General features: G+C 39.5%; 1 protein-coding gene across 5 annotated transcripts in view; it reads left to right on the top strand.

Moving 5' to 3' along the window:
* The first annotated feature begins 1,731 nt into the window (after nucleotides 1–1,731).
* The window catches only part of LOC136885723 (RCC1 and BTB domain-containing protein 1), a 62,383-nt gene continuing 36,893 nt past the window's right edge, over nucleotides 1,732–27,221 (top strand). Inside the window, exons 1-8 of one of the 5 annotated variants that reach the window (XM_067158458.2) lie at nucleotides 1,732–1,806; nucleotides 5,040–5,134; nucleotides 6,458–6,607; nucleotides 8,832–9,043; nucleotides 13,085–13,243; nucleotides 18,596–18,846; nucleotides 21,809–21,897; nucleotides 25,146–25,303. In XM_067158458.2, coding sequence (XP_067014559.1) covers nucleotides 5,056–5,134; nucleotides 6,458–6,607; nucleotides 8,832–9,043; nucleotides 13,085–13,243; nucleotides 18,596–18,846; nucleotides 21,809–21,897; nucleotides 25,146–25,303 — 1,098 coding nt within the window. In that variant the 5' untranslated portion in view covers nucleotides 1,732–1,806; nucleotides 5,040–5,055. Of the gene's footprint in view, nucleotides 1,807–2,328; nucleotides 2,658–3,495; nucleotides 3,645–4,320; nucleotides 4,336–5,039; nucleotides 5,135–6,457; nucleotides 6,608–8,831; nucleotides 9,044–13,084; nucleotides 13,244–18,595; nucleotides 18,847–21,808; nucleotides 21,898–25,145; nucleotides 25,304–27,221 lie in introns of those variants that run through there. The other 4 variants (XM_067158456.2, XM_067158457.2, XM_067158455.2 and 1 more) reach the window with 4 other exon arrangements.

Here is a 27,221-nt window from a genome sequence, read left to right as displayed (position 1 = left end):
TCCTTGTCAATCCCTTCCAATCTTCCCATCCCTCCACAAGGCCCCTGTTCAGCATAGCAGGTGAGGCCGCCTGGGCGAGGTACTGGTCATTCTCACCAGTTGTATCCCCCCGACCAAGAGTCTGAAGCTCCTGGACACTTCCCTTGAGGCGGTAGAGGTGGGATCCCTCGCTGCGTCCGAGGGAAAACCCTGGAGGGTAAACAGATGGTGATGATGATGGCATTTCTTATAGAAGTAAAAAAAAAAAAGCACTACACTTCATGATAGAAATTCTTGTATTTTTATACACATTTTGTTATACGTATGTATAAGTATGATAATTTTAGGAAAAAAAAAAAAAGAATCTTACGTTAACGATGTAGCGGCGACGAGGATAAATTTTTGTAGTAAATTATTTTCTTTGTCACAACATTTTACTGTTTAGCAAATTCGTCTGTTTTTTTTCAACTACTTCAACGCCTCCCCAGGGGAGCGCTCCCACCATTGTGTTAAAGAAAGAAATCGTACAATACAATTGTGGTGAGGGTGGTGATGATTGTTTTAAGAGGAACTACAACTGGGCAACCGTCCGCTATTAACACTAATTAGAGGGAAAGTTAAAGAGATCCGACATTTCTAAGAATGAAGGTATCAACAAAAGAAAGGGAAAGCCCACGAAGGGCGTGAAAATTAAAGATTCCCTAGACTTCACAAACCGAAATACCGTGGGGGACGGAAGAGAACAGTAGTTTGGATACGAAAGATGAACGCGAGGAGCCTGGCACAAGTAAGCGGAAGCAATGCCAGAATCAACTAAGGGAACCGTGGTTGCCACCCACGCTTCTAAGTTGAGAGCCCCTGATCCACCCTTTTAGTTGCCTCTTACGCCAGGCAGGGGATACCGTGGGTGTATTCTACCACTCCCACCTACAGGGGGTAAAATGTCATTGTTCACTACCAGCTACAAGTTTTAACTTCAATCCTTCCGGTAACTTAGAAGACGAGGATGTGAGTTTAACGTGGCTCTTTTTTTTTTCGTGCGTGTGTGTGTGTGTGTGTGCGTAAGAAAGAAGAATGTTGTAGTATCTTTCTTTAACTATCTATTTGCAGTTTCCATTGTTATTCATGGTCATAATTTTATCGGAGTAATACTCGTCTGCCAGCGAATAGAATCGCTCATCAATACTTAGTTCGATGAAAATGGTTGGATGCTGAGTTAGTCCCGTTTACATGAAATGGCGTATGGCTTTTAGTGCCGGGAGTGTCCGAGGACAAGTTCGGTTCGCCAAGTGCAGGTCTTTTGATTCGACACCCGTAGGCTACCTGCACGTCATGATGAGGATGAAGTGATAATGCTTTTTTGCTAGTTGCTTTACGTCGCACCGACACAGATAGGTCTTATGGCGACGATGGGACAGGGAAGGCCTAGGAGCGGAAAGGAAGCGGCCGTGGCCTTAATGAAGGTACAGCCCCAGCATTTGCCTGGTGTGAAAATGGGAAACCACGGAAAACAATCTTCAGGGCTGCCGACAGTGGGGTTCGAACCTACTATCTCCCGAATACTGCATACTGGCCGCACTTTAAGTGATGATGAAGACGGCATATACACCCAGTCCCCGTGCCAACGAAATTAACCAATGGTGGTTAAAATTCCTGACCCTGCCGGGAATCGAACCCGGGACCCCTCTAACCATTCAGCCACGGAGTCGGACTCCCGTAACATAAACAGCCCTAACTGGAACGAGAAGATGCGGGAAATTCCTACAACTTAGCCAGGAAACCTTGCTGGGAAAAATACTCAGTTACTTGCCGTGAATTATGAGCCAGGTGGATGTAATACTGTAATCCATTCGCCCGTATATGAAATACAAATTTATCTAGATACACGGTGTTAAAGACAGCAACACGTTATTAATTGTGGAACATGATTAATTATAGAACTGAAAATTATTTCAAAATGCAAACAATAGTTAGCTCAGTTTAGTCGTCAGCATAATTTCCCAATTTCTGCAGTATTTACTTGGTTCATCCGAAATGTTTTCATAATTCACACCTTCACGATTTGAATCTGACAGCTAACTCAAGAACAGCTGATAGTCAGTGAGTGCAACCTCATGAGATTAAACATTATTCTTTTTTATCTCACTAATTATGACTAATTCCACACATGTGCAATAATTAAATTATCTTAATCTGTGATATTAGCTGCTCTTTATTTCTTTGTGCTGCATATTACTTAAGTATTTCAAATGGACGTTATTCATTAATGATTCGGTGTATTGGTCACACTGGCATATCAGAATACGCGCAGATAACATGAAGAAACATCTCGTTGTCGGCAAAGCTTAACTGACAGAGATTCTTGACTGAAGACTTTAAAAGTATTGAAAATAATTTGATGTAGGTTGACTTCGAAAGCATTGGCGGCATGTTTCACTCATTCGACTCTGTGTAGTGTTTTCTGCCTCATAGTGGGATCCAGTGACAAGTTTATAACCTTCAGGACTGTATATTTCTTGACGGGCATACTTCTTTTCTATATCATTTTGACCGCTTCAGAACTACAATACTTCTGAATATTTCTTAGATATGTAGCAGACTAGACAGAATATCGTTTCAATTTTCTTCGAAGTATTTTATTACACAGGATAGCGAATAAACTTAATCGAGCCTTAGCGGTAAGTACTATACTGTACACATTTCTCACACAATCAGACGGTTTTTGTAATAATGGGAACGCTATTTGGTATTATTTATTAAAGAGTGATTCTTTACCACTCTGACAATGATACATCTAACGGAAAGGATTTCATTGTTTGCACTGCCTTTTATTGACTCTAAAAATGGCTTTGAATTGTGGTTGAACATAAGCATTCTCTCTGAGATACGTTAAATTTTGGTGTTTTCTAAATTTATGGTGTTAAAAAACATATATTTCATGTATCTATATTGAGCATGTTACTGTCTGTCTGGAAGGGAGGATGATGGCAGTTGGAAATAAGACTTTTATTATTGTCTTCTAGTGTATTATACTGTTTAAAAATTGAGTACATTTCATTACCAAGATAAATTTCTTAATCGAAAACACTCCTATTTGATTCGTTTTTTGCTGTAATTGGAAGTTCTACATGTGAAGTATGTCTTCATCATCAGGATCTAATAATAGTAGTGTGCCTCCAAGGTATGTTTTTTCCTTCAAATTTAAGAGTGCATTTTTAATAAGTTTTATTTTTATATAGAAGGTATGATTGTACTGAATCTGTTGATTTTTGTTGTCAATGTTTTTTCAGTGGATTGTGTTACTCATATAAACTTGTTATGTGCCTTAAGCAAGTCTGTTTCATCAGCATTTCTTGGGTGAATTACTTAACATTTACCATTTAATATTTTTGTAATATAATTTTTGTGTGGAGGCATAGGAGGAAGTATCATTTAGCCAGAGTACAATATTGTATGCTGTGAATCATGGTGATGAATCACCAGGTTTTGGCATGTGATAGCTTGCGTTGTGAATACCGGTATCTTAAGTAATTCATTAGTGCAGTGGTGAAACAAGCATGCAGAATTGTTATGTAGACGAAAATAGTAGAAAGTAGTGTAACTATAAAGTTTCTGGAAGTCACACCGTGAGAACGGAGTAGGTCTATGACAGAGCTTTTCCAAAGGTTGCTGAGCTTTATAAAAACTTAAAACGAACCTATTTGATGCTTTTTTTTTTTTTTGCTATAGGTGAAGGTCAATAAGTAGAGTATGCCTTTGTCATCAGTAACTAATATTAGCTCTTGCCTCCAAGGTATGTTTTTCCTTCAAATTAAGAAATGCTTTCTTGCCTTAGTGACATTCAGGAAGAGAAATTTAGTTTCCTTCTGTGGTTATTATGGCTAGTATGCTGGTTGGTGTTATATCGGTCTGACCATTCATGTATATTAAGTTATGTCTATTATTAGAGATGGGTAGGGATATGTGAAATTAGCAGTAACTTCAGTGAAATTCCACAGCCTGTTTCCAGTCATTTGACTGGGTCAGGAGTGGAATGAATAAAGCCCCCATCTAGTGGCAAGGATGGGAAATGTGCCGGCTGCCGAAGCCTGTCACACTCCTCTTGGGCAATGATAAATGACTGACAGTTGAAATGAAATGTTAATGAAGAGCGTTGCTGGACTCAGATGACAGAGAAAAGAAAAGTACCCGGAGAGAAACCTGTTCCGCCTCTGCTTTGTCCAGCACAATGGTCACGTGGAGTGACCAGGATTTGAACCACGGTATCCAGTGGTGAGAAGCCGACGTGCTGCTGGCTGAGCCACAGAGGCTCCTGTAACTTCAGTATGCTAAAATATTTATAAGTTCGTTATAAAGGTGAGGTTCTTTACTCAGATTGGAGGCAGATCTTCATTTTCTTTCTGGATTTATCCCCTGTTTATTAGGGTTGACTCTTATGGAGATTTGCTCCAGTTTTATTGCTAGTTCTCTTCGTGATTCCACCTCTACGTGGAGGGGGGATGTATTCACTACTGTGGAGGTTCCGAGGGTGTCGTGTAGATGAAGAGAAGGGTGTTACGATGAACATAAAAAGCTAGACAAATTAATAATAGATTTATTGCAGCAAATTGGCATTAATCAAAAAATCAATTATAGCAAAAATGAAAGGTTATTCACTTCATAAGACCTCAAGAGAACCGTATCTTCTATTACACCAATCAGCGTGATGTCGTTCATATTTCTGTCCGCGCAGTTCATAGATGCACTGTAAGGCTGGCTCGTGGAAGGCTTTGGTTTTACACACTCGAAAGTGGAATCCATGCACTGAGAAACGAGTTATCATAATTATGTCAAAGATCATACTTGGACGCTTTTCTGTCTGAAGATGTCGTGGCTTCAGTTGCGTAGAACTCGACATTTCTTTCTTCTTAGCTTGTAGCTCTGTTAGCAGGTCTTGGTAGGCGCATCTGTAGTCTTACCAGGCTCTGTCTACCACTCATGATAATATGACGTAGTTTTGTTTCTATGATAAATATGATGTAATTTAAAAAAAATATATATGTTACCTTTTTTCTTTACAGGCAGAGAAGCACAAAAATGGATCTTAAGAACTGGACAATATTTAATCTTCTTGGATCAGACTTTATTTCGAAAATCAAAATGGCTTGTGTGTTTGGTAATGACATTTGCTTGTAATCTTTTGAATGTTATTATATTGTTGATAGTCATATATTCAGAGATAGGAACATCAAAAGGATCTTAATAGTTAAGACACCAGATTAATAGTTGATGCCGTGCCACCCAGTGCTACATTCAGCTATGCGTAGAATGACTATACTTTGTTTACATCTTGCGGCCTTCTCGTAGAGGATGTGGTCAGGCGGGCAATAGTGCTGCCAACCTGTTTATTGTGTAGATAAATTAATTATCGTTCTGGCTAGTGATAAGACCATTGAACTGTGACTGAGAAAAGGGGTTCTGCAGAAGCCTCAGGTTAAGGCTGCAAAGCGTCTTTTAGGTATCTAGCACTCTGTCGGGCTATGCATGCTATGTTGAACAGTGCTGAAAAGCTGAATTAATTTATAATACGGGTCAGTGACAAAGCGATTGATCTGGATTGGTTAGGTCTGGTTAGTGATAAAATCACTGGTCTGGATTGGTTAGGTCCGGGTAGTGTCGAAACCATTGGTCTTTTATCAAGCAAAGGAGGGGCTGGGTGTAAGTCCCCAGTTATGGGCCGCGAAATAGCTTTTGGATCTCCAACATTCTGTACGGTGATAACAGTGCATTCTATTTCACCTAGGGCGATAGAGCATTCAATGTGGGCGAGTGCAGTGCATTCGATTTGACACGTCCCTGTGAATATTTGCTGTTCTGTATTCCACATTGTTACCTTTACCTGTCCTATTTATTTGTTCTTTCATTCTGTCGAGGTTAGTATCGCAATGTAATTATCATTCTTGATGGGAATGATGACCTATCCCTTTTCACGTTGACCAAGAGGAGTGCAAGTAGCTACTTCAGCAGTGGACGATGGCAGGTGATGCTCTTTATTAGGTTATAAAAGTAAATGTATTTCTGGGGGCGGAATGGAGAGTTTCTAGACGTTGCAAGTGATAAAAATCATTGCTATCCGTATTGAAGATACCGAATGTAGGATGCTAAAAGGTTCCTAGACATCGCAATTTCCTCTGTAAGGAATTTCAAGTAAGATTTGCATAATTTATAGGTCCTTATAATGTTACAAATGTTGGGTGGCAAGGTGTCAACTGTGCTGCTACAAGTAAAAGAAAAGTAAGGTTACAATAATCACTTAATTTTCTTTTGAATGTTTGTGATGTGCCTATGATAATTTTATGACTGGCTGTGGTGCAGAATAACTTATTTTCACCACAGTGTTATCATAAGTGTTCTTGTTCATTTTTTAAACTGAAATGTGTAATGTAATAAAGCCATAACTGTGCATGACAGTTTGTGTGTATTTAAATGGTTATTGTAGGTAACCTTGGTAATGAAGCAATCGTGGTGACAAAAGATGATGAAGTGTTTGCTATTGGTTCCAATGCAGCTGGCTGTCTGGGACTCGGCGATTTGAACAGCACCCTAGAACCCAGGAAAGTAGAGGGCTTGTGTCAAAAGAAAGTGAAAGGTATGTTGGACATAGTGTCTTAGTCTATTTTTTCAAGGCATGATAAATTTTGTCTTGGGCTTTGCTGTGTAAATAAGAGACATGAAAGTCTAGTGGAATTGGTACTAGCTTCTCATCAAGTTCCTGTTTGTACTAGAGTTGTGGTTATTGTAGACTGGAATGATCATGTCAAATAAAAGGTTAACATTGATGCTTTCACGGCCCGTACTTCTAGACATGATATACGCTCTTGGGCTTATGCTGTGTCAAGGAAACAAGGTGAAACTCTTTGTTTCCCAGAGAACAGATGATAACAATGCCGATGGTGTATTCGCTTTGTAGGATTTTTTCCTTCCTTAGGAGAAACTGAATCTGTCAGCAAACAAGCTCTTCTAGATGGTGAGTAGAAATTTCACTTCATTTTCTCGCCAGTACTTAGCAAGGTTTTGTGCCAAACTGCTTGTGTGTGTTCCGGTCTAAGAAAAGTAGAGATTACCACAAGGAAATCAATAGTGGCACATTGCAGAAATATTTGAGGAAAAACTGCTGAGCATCTTGTTTGGAAAGAGCATAGTAATCGTGGACAATGTCCCCTGCCGCTTGGTCATTCTGGACAAAGCACCAACAGTGGCGGTTAGAAGGAATGAGTCAATTGAGTGGTTGAAGGAGCACAGTAATCTCCGTACAGGCCATGAAGGCCCCTGGAGGGGTGGAAGGTAAAGGCTTCCAATATCCATAACCTTGGCACTTGGTGGGGTAGAGGGGTTAACTCTAAGTCTGTCTGTCTTTGCCCCCAGGAATTAACCTGGTACTCAGTTTTCCTGTAGGTTGAGTGAACCTCAGGGCCATGTGCGTCTCCGGAAGTGGAAATCTCTTTTCTTAAATGTTATGACTTGCTGACGAGGAATCGAACCCACGTCCTTCCGGGTGAACCGAGCCCGCCATTACCGCCTCGGCCAGGTAACCCCTAGTGGTTGAAGGAGCACACAATAAAAACACCTTTTTGAAGTTCATCTTCTCGGTTGTAGATTCCGTTGAGGTCTTCACTTGTAACTCTGAGCAAGGACTCTTACCAGATGATTACACACTGGGTCAGTGTGCTCTGGGACTCGCATAGGCAGGATCCCTACCTGCTATCTGATCACCCCGTATGACAATGTCATCAACAAATAACTAACCTCTTATATGCTCTGTCTCCATCTTACTTTTGACTTCCTTCTGTAGTTCACCCATTACAATGACAAAGAAGAGAGGGGACAACACACTTCCTTGTTGGAGTCCTGTCTTCATTTCAAACCAGTTCTCATCACCACTCGTTGCTGGATTATGTATACCCTCTCCTCTGCAACTCCTTTAATTCTCAATATTCTCCGTGCTCATTCTCTTTTAATGGAGCCGTGTGGCTGCGCGTGTTAATACACTACGGTTATGGAACCAAGATCTGCATTTGAAGGATGAGTGTTTTTGAGCCCTATCGTCGGCTGTCCTGAGAATGCTTTTCTGTAGTTTCATATTTTCACTTCCTGGTTTCTATTCGTAGACCACAGACGATTCCTTCCACCTCCTCGCAGAATATTATTCACTTCTTCATTAGCTCCTCAACTGAGGCTGGCATCGGGAACGACATCCATCCGTAAAACATGGCATATAACTTTCTCACCTCATCCCCAACCCCAATCAGGAAACAGGACTAGGGGGTGGACATAATCGGAAATTACTTTCATAGTGGTCTCCGTGGCTCAAGCGACAGCGTGCCACCCTCTCACCGCTGGATACCGTGGTTCAAATCCTGGTCACTCCATGTGAGATTTGTACTGGACAAAGCGGAGGCAGGACAGGTTTTTCTCTGGGTACTCCGGTTTTTCCTGTCATCTTTCATTCCATCAACACTCTCCAGTATCATTAATCATTGCCCCAGAGGAGTGCGAGAGGCTTCGGCAGCCGGCACAATCCCTATCTTTGCCGCTAGATGGGGGCTTCATTCATTCCATTCCTGACCCGGTTGAATGACTGGAAACAGGCTATGGATTTTCATTTTTAATTTTCATATGTATTTTCGTGGTCAACCTCGTAGAAGATTGAAAATTAAGAAATATATATGGTATTTGTTGAGGATAGAGAATGTGACATTTTAAAATTTAAATTGTATGGCCCCTCTCACACTTTTATAGACTCCAAAATAACTATAGACTTTGGTCTATGTTGTAATTATCTACATTCAATAATAAAAATGGATTGCTTGCAGGTTTTGCCTATGGGAGTGGACCACATGTGATTGCCTTCACTGAAGCTGGTGAACTGTATTCCTGGGGCCATAACGGTTACTGTGAGCTGGGCAATGGCTCTTCCAATCAGTGTTTGGCGCCCATCTTAGTACAGAATGCACTGTCAACCAAGCACATTATAGAGGTAGCTTGTGGAAGCCATCACTCTTTGGCTCTCACCGATGAGGGGGAGGTAAGAAAGAATCTTCACTTTACCTTACGACTTAGATTTTGTATTTAAAGTTAAAAACTTCATGATTGTTCCGTATTGAATAGAGAAAAAAGATGTACAATATTAAAGGGAAGGATCCACCTTTCAATACTCCGTAGTAAAAAGTAGTTACAACCTGTTTAATGGGACCGGTTTCAACACATTTAGAGTGTCATCATCAGCCAATTAGCGAAGATCTTAAAAATAACTAACATATTAAACACAGGCAAAATATTAACATTGTATCACATCGTGGCAATTCAGTTAATGTTCAAAACAGTCAAGAGAGTAAACAGAACATCACTATCTTGCGCCGAAAACAAATATATTTGAAGTTCATAAGCAGATCAAGTATGCACTTATGTAAAGTCGTTGCTAGGCAGGTCTTGTAGGCATTTGTTTTCTCCGGCCGAAGAGTAAAAGGTGACGTGAATGAAGTCTTAGGGAAACAGTGTAGGATTTAATTTCGTCAAAATCAAAGTGGATATATAGGTTTTAAAATAATTTAAAACGTAAAAAAGAATAAAGCCAAATAAAAATATATTAAAAATGGGAAGAAATAATGAAAGAAATACGAGGTTCAACTCGAAACAACTTGCCGTAGTAATTGATAAAGAAATGATAAATAGAGAAAGGGGGTGGGGGACGTTTATTAGAGGGTGGTGATGGTGGTTATTGTTATTAGAGGAAATACAATTGGGCAACAATCCTTTATATAACACTAATTCGAGGAAAAAAAGAGGAAGAGAACCGACACTTCGAAAAATGAAGATATCGGTTAAAGGAAGACAAGGGCCACGAAGGGCGTGAAAATGAAAGACTCCCTAGCCCTCGCAAACCTAATAGCATCGGGGTCGGAAAAGAACAAGAGTTGACCAAGGGAGGTCGGACAGGATAGATGAAAGTGAGGAGCCTGGCACAAGTAAGTGGCTTACATTAACAATTACCACTCTCACGCAATTATTTAAACCCTGAGGTACTTTTAATGAGTGGAACTTGCGAAGTCTTCTGCTATTAACCCTTTCACTCCGGCAAAGCGAGTACAGTGGCATGACTCTCTGGACGTGAGCAGCGAGTGGCTCACAGAGCCCACTGTACGGGGTACTTATCTCGCTCCGCCCTCTCTCGTCTTATATGGCTCGCAACGTGAGGAGAGAACAGGTAGAGGTTAAATGTATTTTGTTTTAAATGCCCCCTGTTAAAACAGTTGAAAGAAACTTTTCAGTCCGGAATTAGCTGCATTGAAATTACGTTTCTTCGGATTCAGGTCCTGATTTTTCCAATTTAATTTTCTGCTTAGTGGTTCAGGCACCTGGTCTTCATATGTGTGAACTCTGTGGAAAACATTGTGATCGATATCACGTACTGACGTGTAAAAAGCGGGTGAAATCAATCGTAGACCTCTGTATTAAATAATGTATCCTATATGCACAACTTGTGTGCAATAAAGTTTATTTAATCTCCAGTCGAATTGTCAAACTAGGCCGACCTTTTAGATGATGAAGTAGTAACTGAAGTAGAAAACGTGCCTGAAGTAGGTGTGATTGATGTCATTCTGTCGCAAGAATCAGATGATAAATCATCACAATCATCGTTTTTTTCAGTCACCACCCAGTGTGTGGGCAAGAGCTTGCTCCGCAGTATACCTTTCCTCCGTCATCAGGCTTTTCACAATTTAAAACCGTTGAAAGCTAAGTCAAGAAGCACAAGCAATTCAGCACAGGGGAGCAACTAGGCACAACGTGAGTAGCGTACCGGACACATTGCTTTTGTCTTTGAACTGGTTACTCCTGTCATCTGGTGATCGTAGTCTTAACTATAGACTCGCAAGTCAGCAACGAGAGACCTCCAAGGCCGAACTTCCCCAGCAGTCTATTGTAGCGAAATGGAAAACGACCAAAAGACACGCGACTTGTACAGCAGTCAACTGAGGTGAAAGTGTTAGTTTTTGGCGTTTCAGACTACCACCAAAAGTGAGAGGTGTTGACTGAAATGTTCAATAGTGAGACCTGTACCATAGTAACATAGATCTCTTGATGAATACCGTGTAATCCCAAATACAATCTGCACACAAAATTTCTTTCGGTCGAAAAAAGAAACAACAGTAGTTTACTCACCATTTTAATTTGTCACAATATTGCTAATTTGGAGTTCGTTATAAGTAATTAAAACAACTCGTACAGTAGTCGTCCACTATAGCGAATACAGGATATAGTTAGAATCCCATTGTAACCTGTTTTTTCAAAGCCCCTCAAATTGCTGCATAAATCTGTGCAATATCCTATGGTTAACAACAGGAATCTTATCACTCATCCATCCCAAAGAGTATATTCATCCGTTTTTAAGATCGATCACAGAACACCAAATGATTTAGCGTGCATAATGTTGCTCTTTATCCAGTGTTTAAATACAATTGATCATGTTCCATCTCAAGTTCCCTCTAAGCACTATCAAGATCATTGTCTTGATACTACAGTGCAGAAGTTTTACTCTTATGTACATTAGGCTCATCTGCAAAAACTTAGATCCATCTTGAACATCAGATGGTAGGACTGGGTCATACCAACCGTGCCGTTCTTGAGAAAGCATATGCTATAAGCATTGAGGATACCATCATTGGCCACTGTCCCAGGTGGATAGGGCACGTCCATCGCATGAGTGAAACCAGGCTTCCTTGTCGACTTCTGTATGTGAACTCTGTTCCATCACAAGACCTCATAGAGCTCCTTTGAGGTGTTTTAAGGATCAGCTAAAGCATACTGTGAAAAGAGTTAGAATTAACACTCAATCCTGGGATACGCTTGCTGAGAATCGTTCACTTTGGCGCAGCACTGTTTCTACATCCGTTTTGGGGTCTGAATGACGGCAACGTGAAGATGATAAACGATAAGCATCAAAGCTCCGTCGAGCTCATTTCCGCCCTCCCCAACTATTTCTTGTGATCTGTGGGGACGTATGTTTCATGCCAAGATTGTGCTGCTAAATCATATGAAACATATTCACAAAGGTTTGCGAGTGTGAAAATGTAAACTGCTGAAGAATGTTTACTTGGATATGAGTTGCTGCCGACGACAACAACATTAGGCTACTCTCGGGTGGAATCAAATATGTACTACTACTACTGATAAAATTAGATCCTTAATTTGTGAAAGATCAAATAGAGGCGCTCAAGTAGCAGAATATTGTCCTGAGAAATAAAAGTACTTTGTGTCAGGTCATCTGTTACAGCAGGAGAATGTGCTATGTAAGTACTTGAAAAGTCAAATGAATTATGCTTCAATTTGAACCTACAACCTTGATCATAGAAGTTGCGATTTATGATGGCGACTGCATCGCATTGTCTGAATCTACAACTTTACGCTCTTCCAAATTGTTTTTAGTTTATAACTGCAATCATAATATGAGATAAAGGATGAAAGCTAGTAGCTGTTTTATTTAAACATATGCTGTACCTGGATTTAAATACAGTAATAATAATAATTAAAATAAATATGGACCAATCTGTACAGGGGTAATCTAGATAAGGAAATCTCATGACCTATACCAACAGTACCAACACTTACAAAATATCTCGGATACATTTAGGAAAAGAAGTTCGAAATTTTACGGACATAGTCTCAGAATGATTAATCAGAGTTAGACCATAAGAATTCTTAACCTTGCCTTGTCAGTGAGAGTAAGAAACAATTGGCTGATCGAAGTTGGAAAAGATCTTCAGAAAATAGGCATTACAGATGACATTGTGTTAGACAGATCTAACTAAGTTCAGAAAATTAGTCGACAATCATCACTTTACACACCATCCAAGCACTACGACCAACAAAACCTGGTCAGAAAATTGCAAGAAAAGCCACAGCGAGAAGATGAGATTTTGGGAGAACGAAAAGGCAACTACATAAACTAAATAAATTAAACTGCGGTCCTTAGTCGGGCATAACAAAGAAAGAAAATATTAATCTTTGGATCAAAGGTGATTCCTTGTATAGCTACTAGTTTGGATGAAAGTTGTGTTTTTTGTTGTAGGTGTTCGCTTGGGGTCAGAACAACTGTGGCCAGGTCGGATCTGGTGTCAGTACCAACCAGAGTGCTCCAAGGCGAGTTAATTCTGGTATCAGTACCAAACGGTGTGTGTCCATCGCATGTGGTCAGACGTCGTCTATGGCTGTGACGGATGCTGGAGAGGTGAGTGTTTTTGTTTATATATTGCTCTTAGTATTGGTCCAGCCTGCCTGATTTATCCAGATTGATCAGCTTATTCTTAAAACGTACTCTTTTACATAGATATTCGTACAGGAGAACGTGACTGACCTGGCAGGAGATCGGAGAGCTGTTATTTTCATGCATTGGTCCACAGTGGAAACATACAGGATGACCCAAAAGCCCGTTAATATTTGACGAGGGAATACTTCACGGAATAGTGGAGGTAGAGAGGTAATAATTGACACACATGATTGGCACGACATGTGGTTGATACTAAAATAAAGTACATAAAATGAGTACATAAAATGACCAACAGATGGTGCTGGACAGTAACACGTCAGGTACAAATGGCCACACATGCTTGACATGGCATGTGGTTTTCTTGACACCGAGTGCACAAACAGGCCCACAGATGATGCTGGACGGCAACACGTAAGTGATGCCACATGAGACCCGTGTACGGTATAAAAGGGGCTGTCATGAGGGAGGACGTTAGAAGTGCCTGCAGTCGTAGTGTGTTGACGTTACCAGAAAAGGCACTGTTAGTGAATATTTATTTACTCTATTTTGGTGTCAATAAAACCCCATGTCATGCCAATCATGTGTCAGTTTTTACCTCTCTACCTCGAATATTCCTGAAGTATTGCTTCGTCAAATGAAATAGACTTTCGGGCCACCCTGTATTTTAATATGCATATTGGTTCAGTTAAGAAGTAAGCATTGCTGGGTGGAGTTGCTCAGATGGTTGAAGCAGTGACTTTCTGGCCCAATATGGCAGATAGTCCGGTATAATTGGAGATGCTAAAATAATCCAGCCTCTTGTACTTTCCGAATCTAATTTTTGAACAAATAAATTTATAACCTACCTGGAAAAAAAAAAAAAAAACACATACGGTAACAGAATTATACCTGTAAAAGAAATGACCTAATTAGTTTCGACAGACTGAAGAATCTAATGTGGTGGTGGTGATTATTGTTTTAAGAGGAAGTATAACTACAGAGAAGAAATGCAAGGGGTCCAACACTTCAAAAAATGATGGTATCGGCCAAAGAAGACAGGGACCACAAAGAATGTGAAAATGAGACCCACTAGGCCTCGAATGCTCTAATACCTTTAGGGTCGTAAAAGAACGAGAGTTGACCAAGGGAGCTAGGGTAGGATTGATGAAAGTGAGGAACCTGGCACAAGTGGAAGTAATGCCAGGACTCAGCTAAGGACCCCATGGTCGCCTACCATGATTGTTAATCTACCATCCCCACCCAGGGGGGAATCAAGAACCTAACAGTTGAACGAACTCCTACATTCATATTATTGCTTCCTTTCTTTTGCCCTATAGCAGTAGACGTTACAGAATCTATCTGGTCAGGTTTAAATAACCTGACCTCTAAACGGGCCAGTGGCTTTGGGTAGAGAAGCTCCTTTAGCTCCAGTGGAGGAAATACCATTGAAATCCAGAAGTATAATGTTAAGGGTGGCTGCAAAAGTCTTCTGTTCTCCAGGTTTGGGGCGGCTTTATTCAAACCTGGCAGTCAGGTATAAAAATGCCTTTGGGTGCAACGATCTCACCATTTCTTGTTTTGTTTTTAATAACTTTTAGGATTTTTAGTCTGTCAAAACTAATTTATGAAAAAATAAAGTTTTGAACATTTCTGGAAAAGAAAACATAAGAACAGATTATACCTAAAGAAAAAAAAACCAAAATCTTGATTAAAATAGAATGACGTGTTTTGTACTTGTATTGAATTGTGTGGATAATAAATACAAGAATTATGAATACTGGTTTTTCATGTGCCGTGAAGTTTTGTCCTGGCCCTAATTGCTCATAATACCGGCCGATACATTCAGCTGGTGAAAATATCCTTGTATTAGTTATTTTTAAACACCTGTACTGTCATTGTAATTGTTATCTGCATTTCATATTGACCGAAAAATCTTAACCTAAACGCAACCTTTAAACGTGATTATTGGGCGTGAATTTGTGTTCCGATTGTTCGTTCCCATTCCGTGCAGCTTTATGCTGGCCATGGCCATAACTACACACAGCAGGTTCGGTACAGGCACATTCCTGAACATGTAATATTGCCTCTTGATGTTCTCTCTACTGTGCAGTTATAGTCCCATGTGCCCACTGCACACAGCCAAGGCCAGCTAGTCTATCTAGTGCGGTCTTGACACAGCACGTCCGGTACAGGCGCATTCCAACTGACGCGGAGCATGTCATGTTACCTTTGGAAGTTTTCTACTACCGCAGTTGCAGTCCCGTGTGCCGGGACTCTGTACCGAAACACTCCGTCTCAAGGTCCTAATGTTGCGGAACAGCTGAATGTTCCGGTCTGCCCAACGCTAGTAAATGGACCTGTTAATGTTAGCTGTTGTGAGTATCGTCCTGCTGTTGAATACTGTTTAGTTGTTCACTGCATGGGACTGTGTCAAGTACTGGACTATATGTGGGGTCAAACCAACGAACAGTCATCGTGTGTTGTATGGCCAGGGGCACTCTGTCAAATCCAGCTGTTTACGTATAGCGGCTGTAGGAGGTGACTGAACTTGGGGAAAGTGAAAGGATTATAGCCGTTCCCAGGTAACAACCGGCCGGGACTCCCGGATGTACGTACAGAAGAGAGAATTGTGAATAGATTGGTAATTGTTGTGGCCATTCATAACTGGTTAGAATTGTTTGGGCCGATTGCAGAAACGATGACTAGTTTTAAGACTTAGACAACGTCTACCTAAACGACGTCTAAATCGGGCATGATCTTCCATTGCATAAACAATGTTCAACTGGTGTTATAACAAAATTGTGTCAGAAGTTAGAATAGACCCCATGTGTGATACATCATTGTGAATCAGCGGACCACATACTGCAGGTTTCGTCCGCCGCCAGGAACATTCCAGAACGTTGGTGTATAGTGAATGCACTCGCATAAATATTTTTAAAATCTTTTGTTAATTACTGCATGCCAGTTGTGACCAGAGGCCACACAAAAATGGAGGCACAGTGAAATGCTCTCTTCAACATGATGATGAAGTAGATGAAGGAGAAATTGGAAGAAAATCAAAAGATGGAGAAGATGGAAGACTACCAGAATGAGATGGACGGGCAAAAGAAGACAGAAGAAGGCCAGAAAATGACGATTGTGAAGTTAGAAGAAGGCTATAAAATGGGAGAAAGCCAGGAGAGGATAGTCGAAAGCCAGAAGAGGATGATAAAGGAAAAAAAAAGATGGTCAGAAGAAGTTGGAAGATGACGACCAAGAGAAGACAGAAGATGGTCAGAAGAAGATTGAAGACCACCAGGAGAAGACGGAAGATAGAAGATGGGAGACGACCAGAAAAGGACAGAAGATGCTAGAAGACGGCTGAATGTAAACTGAAGACTATTAAAATAAGATGAAGGATGGCCAGAAGATGGACGACCAGAAGACAACGGACGGCCAGAAGATGGGTGACGGACAGAAGAATATCGACGAGGGTCCACGCGAGATAAAGCGTGTTCCGCAGGTCAACACTCTGTCCCGTAGACCTTGTCCAGAAGACTGCAAGTTCTGTTTCAGGAGGGAGGCTGAACACGAAGTTTCCTGCCGATTAATCACCGTGGGGGTTCGAAGGAAACTGGAGCCGTGATGTCTGGATGGAAATGCAGAGGGACGGGGATCGTCACCTTCCCCTGGTCCCCTGGTCTTACCAGTCCATAGTGCACAAGGCCACCGGATCTTCTCCAGCGAGGATGCCGTCTGAAAGAGAGCTGCGACTTCCAGTGGATTTGGGGTTCGGTCAGCCTTAGGACCATCCTACCCCGACCAATAGGTACTACCTGGACCTGACAAGGAGACCGGAGGATGTGAGCGCCGCTATCAAGAAGAGTTCGACCATAGAGAGCGACCGGGTGAAGGTGCGGCACGACCATTGAGCGGACACCACGGGAAATCACGAGGGCGACCTAGGATTGCTGTATAATTCCACAAGGAAGAAATGCTTGTCTTTCAAGCTCCAGAGGATGTGGAAACGCCCTTACGTTCTGAGAGGAATAAACGACATCGGCTACAGAGTGCGACGGAGGCCAAGGTGCAAGATGGTGGTACATCTAGACTGACGGGCACCATACCGAAGAACAGCTGAGAAGGTTACCGATCGTGACGATCAGCTCTCAAAGGGATGCAGTGTTACTTGCCAGCCCCGTGGTAGCTCATTTCGGGACTTCCAGGAAAGGGCTGGTGACAGACGCCCTGGGATCTCGCAGCCGGATTGTGGGGTGGGACCAGCTTTTCCGTGTATTGTTCTCAGCGGCTGGCTTACTGGAGAGTTTCTTGGAGAATCAATGGGAATGTTCTGCCTCTAGTGACAAAGTGAAATTTCTGGATCAAATCACGCGAACTATAAAAAGGGATAATACCAATATAATGGTCCGTTATTGGACATTATAAATTTTCCAGCTAACTCATTCTTGGTTGCCTGCGTTTCGCCCTCGTGTGCTAAGTTAGGCTCATCAGTTGGGACTTAGCACACCACCCAAGACGTATTCTAACACTGATTTCCACTTCTTTGAGTCTGTTCGTTAATCATAACTCCTAGGAACTTGAAAAGCTGACCTCGTTCAAAAGTATGTTACCAATAATCACAGGTGACCAGTTCTCATTCACGTCAATATTCCTCTTTATTGTCATGTACCAAGTCTTTTGGTTGTTTATTCTGAGGCCTGATTTCAGTGCTGTCTCCTCAAGTTCAGTGAACAATTTCCGTATTTCAATCTCCTTTCTCCCTGCGAGTACAATATCATCTGCGAACGCAAGCACTGTCAGATGTATTCCCTCCGGAACTAATTTCAGTGATCTAATAACTTTTTCAAGAGCAATATTGAAAAGAGCAGATAAAGCATAGTCTTGTCTTAAACCAGTTCTGTTTTAGAAAGGGTCAGATCTTTTCCCATTCAGGAGAATTCTCCTTGTATTGTCATCCATACACAGTCTACACAGGTTAATGAGTTTAAAAGGGAAAGACTATCTCTATGAATTGAGTCATATGCTTTTGGGAAATCAATGAACAAATAGTGAATACTTTGATTATATTCCCACACTTTCTCACTTATTTTGATTGCAAATATTTTATCAGTCATGGATCTGTTGCTGCAAAATCCATTTTGGTAATCATCAGTGATGTTCTCTGCATATGGTTTCAGGCGATTTAGTAGAATAAAAGATAAAATTTTATAAGATGTATTATTATTATTATTATTATTATTATTATTATTATTATTATTATTATTATTATTTCTTGTTCTTGAAGTATCTTATGTAAGTGCATTGAATGAGAGAAATTTCCAATTCTTTCTCCAGGTGTATGGCTGGGGCTACAACGGGAATGGACAACTAGGCCTCGGAAATAACATCAACCAGATGAGTCCGAACCGTGTGGCCACTCTTCAAGGAGTGGTGGTCACTAAAATAGTGTGCGGGTATGCTCACACTATGGCCATGTCGGACGTGGGCATGTTGTACACGTGGGGAGCTAACAGCTACGGTCAGCTCGGTACAGGCAACAAGACCAACTCTAACTTACCTGTCCTTGTAGCAGCCGACATTGGGAGGTAGGTACATTTCATTAGTGATTATCTCTGTGTTTGATTTATTCACAATATACACTGCCTGACAAGAAAAGTTAAACACCCAGAAGGAGTGGTCCAATATTATCCCATTTCTATGTACATGCATACCATTGATGTGAGTAAAGGATTAGATTTATGAGGGGGGGATCAAATATAAACAGGATTTTATTTTTTATTTGAATTCATTTATTGATAAACACAAGGTGATTACAGTTTATTTTTCCACATAGTTTCCTGCTCGGGAAATGCGTTTGTCCCAGCGTATGGGCAGCTTTTTGATGCCCTCATTGTAAAATGAACAGGGTCATGTCACCAGCCAGTTGTGCATGAAGTCTTCTACACTCTCCTCATCTTCAAATTGTTGCCCTCCTAGAGCTTCTTTAAGCGGTCCGAACAAATGGAAATCGCAGGGTGATAAGTCTGGGCTCTAAGGAGGATGATCAAGTGCAGTCCAGTGCATTTCCTGTAGCTTGGAGACAGAGCTGCAGTATGGAACTGCACATTGTTGTGGAGGAGAATGACCTGTCGACTCAGTTGGTCTTGTCTTTTGCGGCAATACGCAAACCTCGCCTTGTTAAACAGCTTGCAGTAGTAAGCAGCATTGATTGTGCATCGCTCATGCAAAAACTAATCAGCAAAACCTCTCACCAGTTGAAAAAAAATGGGTGCAAGAACCTTGCCAGGTGACAGTGGAGTCTTAGCTGCCTCCCTTTTCCTCCGCTAATCCTTACTGGCTTGTTTGGATTCAGGAATGTAGTGGTGGACCCATGTTTTGTCGCAGGTGACGATCTGACTCAAAAATGCATCACCTTCTTCCGCAAACCTTGCTGTAAGCCTCTGACAGACCTCCAAACGTTTCAACTTCAGATTTTTGTTCAAAAGGTGAGGGAGCCATCTGGAACACACTTCACAGAACTCTAGATCATTTGTGATGATTGCTTGACAGCTCCCATAACTGATTCTTGTTCTGCAATTTCTGATACTGTCACCGTCGTCAATAATGTCTTTAACCACACAAATGTTTGTCTGTAATGCTGGTCCGAGGACAGTGATCGTCTTGTTGATTTTGTGCTGATTTTGTACAAATTCTCGTCCTTCTTTGAACTTTTTATGCCAGGAAAACTCGAAACATGTCCCATTATTTAAGACACCTCATGATTATTTTATAATTCAATGAGTGTTTTGTATTGTATTGAGTAGATGGTTGTAAATAAAAAGAATTTATAATTTTAATATATCATCCTCAATACGGTTCTATTATGAGATTAAGTACATGTAACTTAGCATCCTACCAGGCTACAAAAAGCAATAGATATCTTAATCTCAAAGTCAAGGTCAGCAAAATATCTAGAGATAATCAGTTTTTAAAAGAACGTATGAAGCATGGACTAATTCCCAAATTTCTAAAACACCTTCAAAGAAAGTTAATGAATTTTGGTTAAAAAATGAAATCAAGGCGCATTACAAAAAGAAATCGTTCCTAAACCTACAGCTTTATAAGACGCATCTTGAAATATCCTCTAGTATGTCCCCATTAGAATGGAATTCATACTCTACGTTTGTTAACGAAAAGGTACATGACATAGTGAATAAGAAACAGACAACATTAGACAATAAACGGTTACAATTGCAAAACACCAAGAATGAACTGAGTAATGTTAACAGTAAAACTAACCCCCCCCCTCCACTGGCTTAAATCATTTTCCTACAACAGTGAACTTATCTAATACTAACTTTTTAGATAATGAACTATCCCTCCTTGATAAAGGGCTGAAATTTAATTGGCCTAACCCGAAAAAAACAGACTATCCGATTACTACAGTCGCGGAAATCGAATCTAACATTCAAAAACTCCCTGTAGAAGTGCATAAAGACATTAAATATGAGATAAAGAAGAAGCTCCCTTTTCTGGTGAAGGAACTGAAAACTACCTCGAATCTGACTCTTAGCAAACAAATACATGACATAAGAAATAAAATTAAAGCTGATAAAGGTCCCACCATAGTATTACTACATAAAGATGATTACATTAAGAAAATCGAAGATTTCTTTGCTAATAGCAGTTATACTATTATTAATAAAGATCCCACCCCCAAAATCCAATGAAGTTTGAAGAATATAAATGGTCCATTACTTGAAATTGTACAATTTCCTGGCTAATTCATTCTTGGTTAGTGTCCCACTGTCGGCAGCCCTGAAGATAGTTTACCATGGTTTCCCATTTTCACACCAGGCGAATGCTGGGGCTGTACCTTAATTGAGGCCACGGCCGCTTCCTCCCCATTCCTAGGCCCTTCCTATCCCATCGTTGCCATAAGACCTATCGGTGTTGTTGCAACGTAAAGCAAATAACAGGCATTCTTGGTTGCCAGCGTTTCGCTTCTGTGTGCCAATTGGGTAACTAACACACCTACCAAGATGCAAGGCTAGTGCATTTAGTGGAGGCCACTGCATAGGCTCCTTGGAGCCACAGGCAGTGCCAATGCACTAGGAGAGACTTGGTATCTTTTACAAAAAATTGATCCCTGCTAGGCCATCACATGATACAGAGTTTGATTCCCATAGGGAATCTGAAATATTTGTCCTTATTGAGTAAATTTGTAATTCTAATATAAATGGTCCCTTATTGGAAATGTGTGAAGCGTACCGATGCAGTTTGATATGTGTTGCTGCTGTCTCATTGCATCTTATAATGACGTACCTTGATGTTCGGAGCTGTAATTTCAATACAGTTAGTTTTGGCCACAGCTTGTACTTAGCACAGAAAAAAATGCTGCTATTCTAATATTTAATACACATGGAACCTCCTTGGAAGAGATTTGTTGTGAGCGGAAGAACTCGCCACTCATAGGATTTGATGTTTTCATTTGTTTTTATTCTATTTTAAAACTCCTCATGAGAGTAATTTTTAATTTCCAATATTTTGGGTCTGTTCTAATTCCAGGATAGTAGATATTGCAGCTACACATTATACTCATATCTCGGCTGTGATGACCCAAAGCTTCAGGGTCTATATGTGGGGCCAGTGTCGAGGTAAGTCAATACATTTTACCTTATTAATAGTAGTAGTAGTAGTAATAATAATAATAATAATAATAATAATAATAATAATAATAATAATAATAATAATGAAACCAACATGGTTATCGAACCAGATCTTTTACTATTTTAACGATAAGATGACCCAGCCAACTTGGTTCAAGAAGGTGAAAAGAACCTACAGGAGATGGACATCTCTTATGAAGATATATAACAATGTAACACACCCAGGAGGAAACTAAGACCACCATGGTTTTCAAGAAAGGCTAAAGTTGAAGATGGGAAAGACGTGGATGGAGGAAAGAGCAACACCAGCAACGAATGAAGGAGCACCGGGCAAAGATCAAAGCCCAGAGAAGACAGCTGAAATAACGTGGTCCTTAATAGACAGATATGAAGGAATAATAGAGTATGGGTGTACTATAATGCAGGGGAGAGGAATTCAGACTGAGGGCAGATAATTTTTTAAGCAGGAGTATAATAGTAAATGCATATTTATTTATAATGATCCTACAAAAGTTAAATCAAAAATAAAAAAAAAAAATAAGAAGACATACAATGCACAGTGACAAAATCACAGGGATGACTGTTTTGCCAATTAAAGATAAAAATTTTCATGTTGTTCCGTATTGAACTGTGTTACAATTAAATTGAAATAGGAGAGACTTGGTACTGGTTTCGTCCACCAATCTGGGTCGTCAGCCAAATAAAAATACAAAAACAATGCATAGGAAAACAAGAAATTAAAGGATGAGTCTTTCACAAAAGCAGTTGAAGAAGCAATATAAGATAGTAGGGATTAGCACTGCGCAATTTTAAATCATAAAAGCTAGCAGTTGAAGGTCAGTCACTTACATGAAGTAAGGTGCAATCCTCTGAAGAGTAGCACAACACACGCAATATTCGGCACTGTGCCTCAAAATGTTTACAAGAAGAGATGAACAGTTAAGTTAGCCAGCCTGCATATACTATCAGGCACGAAGTCACAACACGATTTAATGAATATGAAGTTCCAAAATTGTGTAGAAGTCGAAGACGAGTTGCTTGAAGCAAGATGCTAGCTCCTGGAGATCAGCACAACATACTCAAATGTCCAGCACTGTGCTTTCAAATGCCAACGAGAAACTCGGTGAATAGCTTGATGATCAAGCGTGTAATTGTTTCGGTTGCAAAAATATATATAATACAATTTAATATAATTGAATATAATTGAAGTATGTGAAAGACTCATCCTTTAATTTCTTGTTTTCCTATGCATTGTTTTTTGTATTTTTATTCGGCTGGTGACCCAGATTGGTGGTCGAAACCGGTACCGCTTACGCTCATAATCAAATAAGAATGTAACACATTTCTTATTTACTTGTATTGAATAGGTTGAACCACATTATTTGTTGTTTCATTTTAATTGTTTTGCCATTAGAAAGTCACCAGGGGCACTCTTGGGCGATGTGTTGGACGGTGTGCTTGCCACACTGCAGTCATATCCAGGGAGGATAATTTTTGCCCCATTTGTTCACATCAGCACATTGTCTAAGAATATAGTACGTTGAAATGTTCTATTTGAGTCGAAGCTTCATGAAAGCTGTATCATAAAATTATGCACTAAAAACAATAGAATATAATTTGGATCCGTAGTCCTTTGAATGCCAGATTTCAACATTAGGCCTATTATTCCGTCATTAAGCCTGAAGTCACTTACCCTATTGGAACAGTATTTAAATTGAACACCAATCCACAATGGAGAGACTGCAGAAGGTTGACAGAAGGATTATCAAAACAATCATTCACGATTTAATTCTACTGAATTTAAGATATTACTAAAATTTATTAGGATCAACCTATTCATTTTTTTTTTTTTTGACATGTTTCGCCCTTTAAAAGGGCATCATCAGTCTTTTTACACTCATACTTAAAGATAAAAATCAGGATCCTGATTGTCATGGTAAAAAATATAAAATGAGAATATAAGATTAGAGTGAAATTATACAATGTGAGAAATTGTTATGAGTTCTTAAATAATAATTTACAATTAAAACTTGATTTAAAATGTTTGTGAAGAAAAAATATTTAAAGTTGGTATGATATTACACCAGTGATTTAAAAAATGATTTTATAAATTAGACAAACTAGGCCTTAACCACATAATAACAAGAAGGTCTATGGCTAAAGTTGCCGTATCGAAGTTCGAGTGAAATTCGGCTTATAGCAACTTGATTTACATGTTGAAGAGAAGGTTAATGGAGCTTAGTAGCTTAGTAATAGGTTGATCCTAACAAATTTTAGTAATATCTTAAATTGACGTACATTTCAATACGGACCAAATATGAAATTTGTAACATGTTAATTCTACTGATCGAAGAATTCTGATATTTTGGCAGTAGGTTAGAATATATAAAATAGGCTTGAGTACAAATTTTCAAAAATTTATTTTCCATATTTTAGAAAATACAGGATGTGTACAATTGTACACATAATGACTTAATGGTTGCATTTTTTATGCATTTCAGAGAGTCATATACGGATACATGTACATGATGCAGCAATGTTTTTTTTCCAGGTTTCTACCCCAGTACTGTACTTCAATACATTCTACCATTCATGGAACGCTGAAAAACAATTCCTTTCTTTATTCAGCCACAGGTGCCCCTGCCTATGCGAGTCCCAGAGCACACTGACTGCGTGTGTAACATGTGGTAAAGGGTCCCAACTCCCGGTAACGAGTGAAGACCTCAACGGTAGGAAAAGCGGAGAATATGATTACGTATGGTGGAGCTGGCAGAGGAGGCGACCCATTCCTCTGGGGGTAGTATGGATGTAACCCACTGCCTTGTGTGATGAGGAGGGATCCTCAAAGGCTAAGAGAGTAAACTCCAAAAGAAAATCCTCAATTACGTTAGGTCTAGCAAGTCAGTAAAAGAGCTTATTTGTAGGTGCTTTCAAAACATATAGGAGCCTCAGAACATATTTATGAACTAAATTAAGAAACTAGCATGAGCAGACTCATATCAGGTATGATGGTTTATAGCCTGATGATAGTCTTGCAAAAATGCAAACATCCCAGAGGAGACTAACATGGATTGGGACAATCAACTTACTTAGCGTTTCTGAAGCATAAGGAGATTCATGTTTGATCACTGTCAAGTATTGACGAATTTTACTGTTCCAGGACAAGCATTTTTTGTTATAAACATTCTTTGATATTATTTTTGTTACTTCTTCTAATTTTTCCTGATTATTTCCAGGTCAAAGTGTATCGACACCTGTTCTCACCCCCTTTCCATCCCTTCATGATGTATTTGCTTCGTTCGCTACTCCTAGCGTCATGTGGCAGCCGATGGAGGTGGACGATCAAGCTAGTGAGAAGGTCGCTGACAGTGTACGGAATGCATTTAATGATCCTGTGAGTATATAGAGTAAAACACGTGAGAAGTTCACTTTAATGGTTCTGTGGTGTAATATACAGTGTGAATATTATCTAGAATGGAACACAAGCATGTAAATATACAAGATGCTTCTCTCCTGTATGGCACAAGTCAAGGAGATGAAAAGGAAGATAACAAAGCCAAAAGTACTGTCCAGTTCACTACTGCTTTTGTACAACAACTGTATGCTGCTAGGATGGCAGTAATTGTGCATCTGACGATGCTAAAGCAATTGTCTGTTCTAGTAATATGCATATCATGCAGAACAAATTCTTTTCTCCCAGAACAATAATATTAATACTATAAGTAATTTTGAAATGTTGTTTAAGGGAACAAGTAATAACATAATTGTATAATAATTATCAATCTTAAAATCAAATATTCATATTATAATTATGTTAAGTTCGATGACCCTCCAACAAAATATCGTGCTGTTTGAAGGAAATGATGTTCAAAAGGAGGTTGACAAGAAACTCATTTTATTATTATTATTATTATTATTATTATTATTATTATTATTATTATTATTTATAACAATAATAATAACCTCACAAGAAGATAGATGACAAGAACTATAGTATAAATATTTCATTTTGGCTCAGAAATACCTTTTAAAACACAACCAGGGAAGAGTTGGAACTGCTTACCTCATTAATGAATGTTAGACTGTTTTGAACACCATAAACATTAAGTTTTATCCTCTTACTTCATCCTAATTTTAGACATTATTCTGCAAGAAATTTTAAAGATGTTTTTAACTTGTCCATGTGTTTAATTTTCAGTTTAACTTGTTAGTTGTTACTTTCAAATAACACTGAAGGAATTAGTTGTTTTTATCCTTCTTAGATGCAAAACAGCGATTATTTTATGAAATGTTTTAAAATTTATCAGTGTTTTATTTTTGTTCAAATGCCTTTGTAATCTTTTAATTTTATCTTGTACTGTTGTCGTTAGCTGAAGATTGTCCGTACAAGGACCAAAGTATGTCCTAATTTGAGATATTGACTATTGTTATAACTTAGTTGTACAGTATTGAACAGGTGGATGTTTGTATTTACTTGTGGAAATTCTTTGTTCTAAAAATATTACGAAATTTCTTCATCTGAGATGCTGGCAAGTTGGCTGATTTCTGAACAGGTTGGACCTAATGTCATTGTGTTGTTCATCTCTTTTCCGACATCTATTTCTTGACAGAAGTCCAGAGTTTTTATAGCTGTAAGGCAATGGAGCTTATTCCAGAGGTGTGAGACATAGACAGTCAATGTATCGCTCTTAAATGCGATTTTATTTGACGATAAATAAATATCACACAAGAACACGTTCACTTCCTTGTGTAAACTACTTTGTCACTGTAAGTCACAACACACAATTACACACAGTAGTAAGTGACACTACAACACTTAAAAGCGGAGTACCCTGAAGTCTATTCTGACAAGTACAGATATCAACACTGACTCGTTCGTTATAATAAAAAAAAACACACACACACACACTCACACTTTCTCTGACTGACAGCTCGATATATACACTGTTCAATCAACCGTCTCGATTTATGGAAGGGTTCTTACAACACTCTAAACGAAACATACTCGAAACATCGATCGACTAGCTGGTTGAATGGAGTACTCCAGTCATGCATCCAGCTCAAACTTTTGATTACTCTTTACCAATACACATGGAGATCTCTCCAACATTCTTAATGTCTCTACGTGTCTGGATAATAAACCTTACAGTAAGTTTTCATAACCCTCCATATGTACCAAATTATAGCAGAATACACCTAACATACGAACATTATAGAGTTTTGTACAGCTTTCGACTATACAGATTTTGAGGTTAGATTATACACAACACGTATTTGGGGTTATACAAATTTATAATACATATTTACAGGTA

This window comes from Anabrus simplex, chromosome 14, assembly GCF_040414725.1.
Source record: "Anabrus simplex isolate iqAnaSimp1 chromosome 14, ASM4041472v1, whole genome shotgun sequence".
Lineage (NCBI taxonomy): Eukaryota > Metazoa > Arthropoda > Insecta > Orthoptera > Tettigoniidae > Anabrus > Anabrus simplex.
This window is presented reverse-complemented; position numbering and strand designations above follow the sequence as displayed.